Raw genomic sequence first — 10705 nt, 5'->3', positions numbered from 1 at the left:
ACTTAGCCTAGATAAACTGTCAAACTCTCAGATTCTTTCTGAATGTAAACATGAAGTGGCACCCCTAATTATTTCAGTAACTGTTTTTCCTTCATAACTGAGAAGCACTATTTACTTTGGTAGTAATGGGGCCATGATATATTAAACTTCCACCCAAATATGTAGATTAAAGGCTTTATATTTACTTTAAATGTTGATCACATACTTAAAACATTATTCAATAGTCAAGTAGAAAAATAAGATCCAAAACAAACTTTATTTACATAGGACAATAAGGGTACTAATAACTCAAATATTGAATAATTAAGTTTTGGGTTGACCAGAAGTCCATGATTCACCAAGACTACTTTATGGAAGCAGTATAAAATTACATTTGATATTTTTCTCAGTTCTCTGGCATTCTTCAAGCTTGCAAGGATTCAGAACACTTTAATGATAGCTTGTTGAACAGCAATAAAATGAGATGATGTCCTTAGAAGTCAGTCTCTCACAAAAAAGACGTTATATCCAAGCTCTATCAAAGCCCCAGCCAGTAAGGCCCATAAAGGAATGAAGACATAGGACAGATTCATGGTAGTAAACTGTTCCAGTTTAGCACAGAGTGCAAGGCAGAAGGCTAATTTAAGTAACATTGCAATGAGGTACCAGGCTTTTTTTTTAATATTGTGTGATCCATGTCGAGGGTCAAAGCCAGACTTACATCGCCCAGCCATTTTCACAATCAGCATGACAAGAAGGATAGTATCAAATATCCAGACTGGAATAAATATGAGGAACCAGTTCCAAGGTGCCTTCTCATCCAGTTTCAACACCAACATGATCAAGAAGAGTAATGTGAAAAGCCAGGTGAGTAGTACTCTCTGAGCCAAGGACATTCTCATTTAAACAGTTTAAAGAGGCTGTTGCAGAGTCGAAAAAAGGGAAATATACCCTAAGAGAAGGAAAAAAAGTCAAGATTGTTTTGATACCAGAAAAAATTTTTTCTATTCCTGGTTTACAAAGCTGGCTCTTTCCAGCTTTGTAAAACTGATCTATATTTCTGTTTTGTACTAGTACTGTATGACTGTTACTGGATATGTTCTAATATCTGTGAGGTCTAGTACCTATTTACCATTTTCTTTTCCAGAATATTTTCTACTATTTTGACCTTCCACGTTTTTCAATGCTAAAATCACTAATTCTTAAAAACTTGGAATTTTGATAGGAATGCATTCATCTATAATACTTAGGTATAAGCACTTATTTAATCTTCACATATAGGTTTACAGTATGTTCCATACTTACTCAAGTTTTTTTATCAACCTTGTGACCATTTGGAAAAGGGTAAATAGAATGGGAAATCAGAAGCCAGGCTGCATGAAGTTGGGTGAGGAGTTAACAGAAAATAATGAAATGCAAACAGTTGACAACATTTTATTCCTTTGAAACATTTGGAGAAAAGAAGATGAAAGGTCAGACATACAATGAGGATGACAAAGGAAGGATCAAGGGCTTCCCTGGTGGCGCAGTGGTTGAGAGTCCGCCTGCCGATGCAGGGGACACGGGTTCGTGCCCCGGTCCGGGAAGATCCCACATGCCGCGGAGCGACTGTGCCCGTGAGCCATGGCCGCTGAGCCTGAGCGTCCGGAGCCTGTGCTCCGCAACGGGAGAGGCCACAACAGTGAGAGGCCCGCGTATCACAAAAAAAAAAAAAAAAAAAAAGGAAGGATTAAGAACAAATTTTCAGTAAAGTAGGAATCTAAGTATGATTATAAACAGAGGGAAATAAGCCACTGTGCAGTGATAGACTGAGGATGAGAGAGGACACTTGATGGCAACAGGAAAAGATCAGAAGGTAATGGGGATGGTAACAAAAGCATGGGTGATAGGAGTAAAAATGCAGGAAGATAAGAAACAGGGAAAAGGTGAGGAAGCTGGCTAGATAAATCAAATGCCCTAGACTATCATGTTTTAAGTAATTATATTTTAGAACTAACTTTGATTGCTACATCTCTACTACTTCAAACAGTGGGTGACAGTCATGGTCCAAGAGTATATATCTGTTGTATTTCAATAGTGACCTATGAGTCTCCTAGCTCCCTTCTTTCCCTTATACCCATCTGCCTGCACTCAACTTGTTTACTTGGCTGGCAGATACTTCATACTGCACTATGAAAAACAGATGCTTTTGCTCCCAGGAAGGCATTTTCCGTGCTGGTCTCCTTTCCTGGCCAGAGGCTGCCATTGTGGAATGTGGGACTGACTTTGGAAGAAGAGGTGGAGAGGTGCGTACTGATTAGTAACTACAGATGGGTTTCACACTGTAAATTGAATTTGCTCAATTCCCATTTCCAATCGATCTGGCCATTTTTATGGACTTTTAAAAGGTTTACGATAATACAGTTGCTTAAACGTATCTTTTCCATCAGCCAGCCACTGGATGAGTCAAGCTTCATTTTTTCTCATAAAGAACTGAGTAGCAACTGGTCTCAGGAAGGGAGCTGCATTCAACATAGGTACTTGAAACCTGGAGGTGAAAAGGCTGCAAAGAACACAGTCTTGTGGCTACAAGTTCTATTATGTGGGATGCAACAAACTTTTGTATGCACTTTTACTAAAATGCCCTCGACTAGGAAGCACTCTGTTGATATTTAAATGACACTTGAAGGATTATGGATGCTGGGGTTCAGTGATGACCTACAACTCCGATTTCATTAATTTATTAATAAATCTCTGTTAACTTATTATATTTGTTTCCTACTACTACTCTTCTTTCTTCTTAAAGAAGGGCGGTGGGGGGGGGGCGGGCAGGGTGGAGGGAGCTGCATACTCCAAAACAAAAATTTATTCAACTAAAGTATTTCTCATTTGAGGTGGTTATTTCTTGCACCTGCAAGATAGTTAAGTATATGCTTATCCATTGTTAAAACCTGCGCTTCCCCTAAATGGCAATCTAAAGGCCCCTGCCCACAGTTCAACGTCTCGGTACCAGGTGTGTGGGCTTGATCATTTGTCCATGGTGCTTGCCACACCATCTCGCATTTCCCTTCTCTCGCGACTGCCAGTAGACTTCCCAGTGAACTCGCCCCATCCCGAAGACAGTTTTGTTTAATGGGCCCCCAATACAGAACTATTCTAAACAATGAGTCACTTTCTAAAGGTTCCTGCTGCAACAGCCTTGGCCAACCTGACCGTCCTTCAAAGGAACAGCGTTCTGCTTACACTTACCTGATTTTCGGGCCTACTTATCTCAGAACTTCAGGGCGTTCCTAAACTATCCTTACCCTTCGTCTTCGAATGCCGACGGTCCGCCAACGGTGCCCTATCCGGACTCCCCCTATTCTGCACTGTGGGACCAGTACATTCTGGAGTTGAACGCAGTTCTTGTACAATATGATCCACAATGCAAACAGAATCCCGGTGCCAAGAGGTGTATGTGCGTTTGGGACCGGGAGTGTGAGGGGGTGAGGGGATGAGGGACGGCGACACGGCCCACGGAAGCATCTGGAGGCCAGGGCACCGCGGGGGTGGGGGGCGCGGGGGGCGAGTGCACTTCGGAGGATGCCGGCTCGTTGAAGCCCCGGACTCACCTGGCAGCGCCGCTGGCTGGAGAGCGCAGAGGGGCGCGAAGATTAGGAAATTCGCCAGTTTGGATCCTTGGCCTTTTCCACCACGCTTTTTCCCCCATTAAATCCAGACCCCGTCACATGATAATCAAGAAAAAGATCTCAGTTCCGCCTCTCCAAACAACCACAGTGGAACCTCTCTCAGGTCTACCTCGGGGCCGCGCCCACATCCGGGGCAGGGTCTCACCGCCCTGGGCCTACCCTATAGGTAGAGAGAACGCCAATCTGGGTTCAGAGGCCCCCTTCCCTGCGGTAATTGGACCATTTGGCCGCCAGTGCGAACCAACCGACTTTTCCGTGCGATCGGGTTTGTCAAAAAGGCGGCAATAAAAGAAGCCAGTAGGCCCGCCTCTCTACTGCTACGGGCTAGGAGGAAAGTCAGTCTAAGCATAGCCGGAGCGTCCGCGGTTCCATTGGGCCCACAGATGCCAATCAGACTTGCCAGCGCTCCGCCCCGCCTCCGCGGGGCGCCCCGCCCCTCCCCTCGCTCTCCCAGTCAGCGCGCGGAGACCGCAGGCTCCGGCGCAAAATCCTGCGGGAGAGGGGGTGGGGCGACGGCTCTGGAGGCAGCGCGCCCGCGGGTTGCTTCGTTGTGGCTCGTCAGGCTCCCGTGGCGGCGGCGGCGTTTGCCTCGGTGTCTCCCGCGCGCACTCCAGCCGCCTCCTAGCGGCGCGGCGCCCTTTCCTACGGTAAGAGCCGGCATCACCTCCGCGCTGAGGCGGGCCGCGTGGAGGTCGTTGGGTTCTGACAGAAGCGGAGGATGAAGCTGGACGAGGGAGGAGAAGAGCGGCGGGTGGTATGGAGGTGGGGCGTGTGGGGGCATCGCGTAGTCCTCCCGGCCCGTGACTTCCTCGGCAGCCGCCGGCACCTGCGCTCCGGGACACTATCATTTGGCCGGTGACGGAGGCTCAGCCTCCCTCCTCCCGAACCCGCGCTGTCCTCGAGCCTTGATGGTGATGGGCCGAAGCCCAGCGCCGCCTCCCGCCCCTCCGCCCCCTCCCAAGTCCCCTCTCCTTCGCTTCCTTCCCCTGGCGCTATGTTTGGGGCGCGTCGGGTCTTTGAGGGAGTGCGGGGTCATCGGGTGGCCGAGCCGGGGTCGGCGGGGAGCGGCCAGCTAGCAGTCGGAGGAGCGGGCTCGGGAGGAGGGGGCGACCCTGCGCGCGCTGGACGCCGACTGGAGTGGGTCGCTGCCCTGCTCCCACTGAGCGGGCAACAGTTTAGTTTTCTGATTCCAGCACTGACTGCGGAGCTGGCGCTGAAACCCTTGGCATGGGCCTTAAAGGGATATTTCTTGTCTGGAAACAATGCCGCGGTCCATCAGCGTGCTTCACCTTTTCTTATTTTTATCTGCCTGATGTTGACAGCCAGTGTTCTGGTATTGTTCCTTCGAGTCATGGCTTTCTAACGCAACACCTCCTTGTAGAACTTCAGAGATTATTCTGTCACTAATCTGTCACCCTTTTAATTTTTAGCCCGGCCAAAAAAGGCCCTGCCTTATAACAACATATACTGTCTAGGGAAGTACAGAATCTGGAACAATTTATTAATCTCTGTATCTACATACCAAGTAATTTTAAAATTCGTGGTGAATGTGTTAGGTATTTTGTTATTCACACTTGCTCACTTTGTTAATGGTATATTCTGCTTACTTTGAGATTGGTTGTTATTTATGGTACTTTGATTTTATAGCTTTTGGTTAGCTTTAGCCAACTAAGCATTTGAAGATTTTTCTTTTTTTTTCCCCTTTGAGACTGGCTATAGCCTTAGTGTTTGCTCTTGTTTCTAGGGATTATGTAGTTTTAAGAACTTTTTTTCTCCAAAACTGGGCTTTTTCATAGATTTTTAAAATTTTAAGGAGGAATTCTGATAATTTGGAAACTAGGCACTTTAGCCTAAAGAGCCATAAAATAGCATAACAATATAAAATCCTAACTTTTTGGAGTAAGGGTTGCTAAGTTTAAGAGAAGGAAATGGGTATCCTCTGTCAGGTGTAGTGGCTTAGCCTCTAGATTCCAGACCAATATGGAGGTGTGGTGAGAATGAGCCATGCCTGAGACCAGACACAGGTGGTTCCAGGAGCGTTTTCTTGCAGGGGAAATAGCCTGCCTCTCACACGGGTTAGTTGTCTTCCTGCATCAGGTAGTATTAAGTTAGGTGGTAGTAAAGTAGGAAGTGTCTGTGTTCCAATTTTCAAACTTGCTGGTAGGGCTTGAAAATGTGGTGAGCGAATAAAATATAGTGTACAGTGGGGACACTCTTGTATAGTCAAGCCTCCAAGAATAAACTTTTTTTGAGTCCAGACTGGCACTGGACAGTTGGCCCTAAAAGTCAAGTAAGTGACCTGAGCAATTTTTAAACCATGAACCTTTTTGGCTAGTCCATTTCATTCAAAATTACAAGGAAATTTTTTTTTAAGTTTTTATTGGAGTATAGTTGATTTACAGTGTTGTGTTAGTTTCAAGTGTACAGGAAAGTGAATCAGTTATACATAGATCCACTCTTTTTTAGATTCTTTTCCCATATAGGCCACTACAGAGTATTGAGTAGAGTTCCCTGTGGTACATAATAGGTCCTTATTAGCTATCTATTTTATATATAGTAGTGTGTATATGTCAATCCCAGTCTTCCAATATACACCCCCCTGGTAAACATAAGTTTGTTTTCTACATCTGTAACTCTGTTTCTCTTTTGTAGATAAGTTCATTTGTACCCTTTTTTAAGATTCCACGTATAAGCGGTATCATGTGATATTTGTCTTGTCTGACTTAACTTCACTAAGTACAATAATCTCTAGGTCCATCCATGTTGCTGCAAGTGGCATTATTTCATTCTTTATTATGGCTGAGTAATATCAAAATTATAAGGAATTTGTACTGAAAAAGGCTACACTAGACTGAGCCGAAGAAAATTTAGGGTAGCATGTAGGAAAAGTGAGGATTGTCTATGTTACCTCATTTAATCCTTTTAATCCTAGGAGGTAGCTACAGTGATTACTGTCCTCCCATGAGTTAATGTAGGTTAACTCATGTGTTCAAGATTTCTCAGCTAATAAGTTGGTGGAGGTGGAATTTACATCTAATCAATCTGATTACAAAGCCTATATTCAAAGCTGTTGTGCTTTCCCATCACAGTAAAAATGGCTTCGTAGAGATTTGGTTGAAGGAGAGTAATCAATGGAAAATAATGCTGCAAAACCATAAACTGAATATTCAGTAACGCTTTGAGATCGTTGTATAATAGGCACTGTTGAGTGTTGCTGGGATGTAAGGATGGAGTAACCTTCCCTGTCTTTGAGGAACATCCCTTTAGTGGGAGAGAGAGATATTTGAACGAATAATGGTAACACAATGCAGTATATACTATAAGAGAGTGCCGTAGAGTGTGTGGTTTCATGGAAAGAGAATTCAGTTAAAGTTCAGACAGACCAGCGTTTGAATTCCTGTTTTGATTTGTGACCTTGAACATGATACCAAACCTTTTTCATCTTTAGTTTCCTTTTCTGTTAAGTGGAGAGAATAATGTTTCAAAGGGGAGTATTAGTATTAAACAAAATATGTAAAGTATTGTCACACTGGTAAGCCCTGAATAAAGAAGAAGGAAAAAATAAATTGAACAGAGTTGAGAAGGGGTTGGAGGTTTAGCAGGGAGCTATCTCTGGAACCTAAAAATGTGACTGATAATTTTGATTAGTGGGGAGGGAAGGCATCAAACACAGAACACACAGAACTGGAGGCAGGAGAACCAGAATATGGATTGTTGAGGGAATGGCAAGTAATTGTGGCTCTGTATAGAAAGTATTTTTGAAGGCCAAATTTAAATGATAATTGTATAGAAATGTGGCTGGGCAATTTTAGTGGTTATAAATTGCATACTTATAGGAATATCTCAAGAGTTTGTACATTGTTACATTTTTATTTAATATTTACCTTTGAATACTTATTTTCCCTACTGTCAGTTAAAATTTCATTTCCAAACATGTTCAGGCAAGCAACTATTTCATTATTTCATTGGGATACTTCATTCTAAGCTGTAAAAGAAGACTAAGGCAATTGCACCAAATTTGTGAGGTGTGTTTTGGGATTATTTAAAAAAGAAGAAGAATCTTGGGAATTTCCTGGAGGTCCAATGGTTAGGACTCCGTGCTTCCACTGCAGGGGCCCTGGGTTCAATCCCTAGTTGAGAACTAAGATCTGCAGGATGCATGGCTCGGCCAAAAAAATTAAAATAAAGTAAGGTAAAGTAAAGACGAGTCTTAAGTGATTGATTGCCTTCCCTTAACCACCCCCCCTTACCTACTCTGTTGCCATATAGAGTCAGTATTGCAAACTACCCTTTGCATATGTATACCCTTTGACTGTCTTCTCTGAACTGAAACTTGAGATGTGACTGTTGGACAGAATGTTTTAAATTGGGACTGTCCTTGAAAAATCTGAGAAAAAGTCCCATGGTTATATCTTCCCCTCAGGTTAGCACAGAACCGTAAATACTCCCATTGGATTTATTTATTTATTTATTTATTTTAAACATCTTTATTGGAGTATAATTGCTTTACAATGTTGTGTTAGTTTCTGCTGTATAACAAAGTGAATCAGCTATACGTATACGTATATTGCCATATCTCCTCCCTCTTGCGTCTTCCTCCCACCCTCCCTATCCCACCCCTGTAGGTGGTCACAAAGCACCAAGCTGATCTCCCTGTGCTATGCAGCTGCTTCCCACTAGCTTTCTATTTTACATTTGGTAGTGTGTATATGTCAGTGCTACTCTTTCACTTTGTTCCAGCTTACCCTTCCCCCTCCCCATGTCCTCAAGTCGATTCTCTACATCTGAGTCTTTATTCCTTTCCTGCCATTAGGTTCATCAGAACCATTTTTTTTTAGATTCCATATATATCACATTGGATTTATAAATGTGGATCACTTTATAACCAGAATCATATGACTAAGTTGAAAATATTAAGTGACATTTAGGAAAGCTGCATTTTTAGTCCCAACTTGTTAGCTTCATGTAAATTGCTAAAATGACACAAAATAATAGAGGTGAGTTTTCAGATGAGAAAAAAAAATTGCTTCCTAGAACAGGTAATTTTAGAGGACTAGGAAAGAAAATATGCTGGACTTCATTTTGAACAGGAACTGAAGCAGGAAATGGCGGTGGCTGAACCACAACCTGATAATAATCGTAACATGATTAAATTTGACATTTAATGAGAGGAAGTAAAGGCAAAAAAAGTGTACTGTATGCAGCTTTCCAGTTTCAGAAACAGTAGGGGAAGGGACTATTAAAAGTGTATCTACAGAAAGTTTGAAGACATGTAGTAGGCACTCATGTTTGTTTCATGAATGAAAGCACCTTAGTCATACATTCAGTAAAATGTCTCTTACAGGTAGCAAAAAGCTTATGAAAGTTATGTGGCACAAGTTTTGGTGCTCTACAGACCTAGGTTCAAGTTTCAATTATACAGTCCACCAGTTTTCTAACTTTGGGCTCATTATGTAACCTTTTCTTTTTAAAAAAAATTTTATTTATTATTTTTGGCTGCGTTGGGTCTTCGTTGCTGCGCGCGGGGCTACTCTTTGTTGTGGTGCGTGGGCTTCTCATTGTGGTGGCTTTTCTTGTTGAGCGTGGGCTCTAGGCACATGGGCTTCAGTATTTGTGGCACGCAGGCTTCAGTAGTTCTGGCTGTTGGGCTCTAGAGGGTAAGCTCAGTAGTTGTGGCTCGTGGGCTTAGTTGCTCCGCGACATGTGGGATCTTCCCGGACCAGGGCTCGAACCCATGTCCCCTGCATTGCCAGGCGGATTCTTCACCATTGCGCCACCAGGGAGTCCCCTCATTATGTAATCTTTTTGATGTTCAGTTTTACCTAACCATAAAATGGGGATATCTACTTTGCAAGATTTTGAAAACTAAATGAGCTAATATATGTGAAGCACTTGATTCATTGCCTGGCTTATAAGACTTGCTCAAAAAAAAAAAGGTTGCTGCAATTGTTCAACTAAGTTGAGCAGGTATACTTTTTAAAAAAATACAATTCTCAAATAGAGTAAGGAAAGGCCGAAAATGGCAAACAAAGAAAACCTTAAAAGGAGACAATGGATGTTATATAGGTAACAGGCAGTGTTGAATAAAGAATTGAATCATTACAGCCACATAGAACAAAAAAAGGGAAGAGATAGGGAGCGAGCTTCACGTTCTCAAATTTTTTTCTGAAGAAAGGAGGTCAGACTCATTAAACCAAATAGAGCAAATAAATAGGGTTTTGCTGTTCTAAATGACAGTAAAAAGATCACTGAAATTGGGTCTCTTGTACTGTGAATTAAGTATATAGGGAAAGGGACTTATCTTCTCAACTCTTTTAACTACCTTCTTACTCCTCAAGTTCTTTTAACAGAGAAAAGCCATTGTGCAGTTAATTGTACAGTAACAGAGAAGGCTTTAATTGCAAGTAATTCTGGTAGATAGAGCAGCTTAATTTACACAGATTCCCTAAATGTTGATTCTGTGTATTAATCACATTGCCTACCAATCTACCTTTTGGTCACTGAATGTCTAAATGTACCATATGTTGAAAAATTAAACATATCTTCTTGTTCTCCTCTTGTATTCCCTGTTCTAATGAATGGTTCTTCTGATGTTCAAGCCAAGAATCATGGAACATCCTTACTTCTTTACTCCCCATACCTTTCATGTCCAATCCATCACTGCATCTGATTATTGTCTCTACTAATTATCTATCTTTTAATCATGCCCTATCCCAACACCTACCCCAAGTTAAAATACAAACGCTCATTGCCCACAACTAGAGAAAGCCCGCGTGCAGCAACGAAGACCCAACGCAGCCAAAGAAAAACATTAAATAAATAAATAAATTTAAAAAATGCTCATTACCACTGACTTATTTCATGCCCTCATCATTTCATTATTGTCACTAGTCTCTTTACTTTTTTTTTTCTGGCCGCACGCCATATGGGATCTTAGTTCTCCCACCGGGGATGGAATGTGGGCCTCCTGCAGTGGAAGCATAGAGTCTTAACCACTGGACCTCCAGGGAAGTCCCAGGTCTCTTTACTTTTAATTTAGCCTCGTACTAACCAGTTCT

At 42.6% G+C, this 10705-nt stretch overlaps 2 protein-coding genes across 6 annotated transcripts in view; one reads left to right on the top strand and one right to left on the bottom strand.

Moving 5' to 3' along the window:
• Positions 1 to 237: 237 nt before the first annotated feature.
• TMEM60 (transmembrane protein 60) lies at positions 238 to 3785 on the bottom strand. Of its 2 annotated transcripts, none has more exons than XM_089917062.1 (2): positions 3570 to 3785; positions 238 to 1630 (listed from the first exon to the last, which is right to left on the bottom strand). In XM_089917062.1, exon 2 carries the CDS (start codon positions 879 to 881, stop codon positions 480 to 482), a length of 402 nt encoding a protein of 133 aa, XP_089773188.1. In that variant the 5' UTR covers positions 882 to 1630; positions 3570 to 3785; the 3' UTR covers positions 238 to 479. The 2 variants fall into 2 exon arrangements, with proteins under 2 accessions (XP_089773188.1, XP_022410126.1); XM_022554418.3 differs by having other exon boundaries at positions 238 to 931; positions 3570 to 3784.
• A 395-nt stretch (positions 3786 to 4180) lies between these two features.
• Positions 4181 to 10705, top strand: part of PHTF2 (putative homeodomain transcription factor 2) — a 112629-nt gene continuing 106104 nt past the window's right edge. For 2 of the 4 annotated variants that reach the window (XM_089917060.1, XM_022554435.3), the window contains exon 1: positions 4181 to 4294. The gene's annotated coding sequence lies outside the window, so the exon portion shown is untranslated. Of the gene's footprint in view, positions 4295 to 4328 lie in introns of those variants that run through there. The other 2 variants (XM_089917056.1, XM_022554437.3) reach the window with 1 other exon arrangement.

Source organism: Delphinapterus leucas, chromosome 9 (genome assembly GCF_059928025.1).
Source record: "Delphinapterus leucas isolate spDelLeu-1000000601 "Yukka" chromosome 9, BTC_Dleu_Yukka2, whole genome shotgun sequence".
NCBI classification, from domain to species: domain Eukaryota; kingdom Metazoa; phylum Chordata; class Mammalia; order Artiodactyla; family Monodontidae; genus Delphinapterus; species Delphinapterus leucas.
This window is presented reverse-complemented; position numbering and strand designations above follow the sequence as displayed.

What these genes read in the sequence shown, in the direction of transcription:
- TMEM60 (XM_089917062.1), bottom strand. Translation starts at nt 881, where the DNA reads ATGAGAATGTCCTTGGCTCAGAGAGTACTACTCACCTGGCTTTTCACA.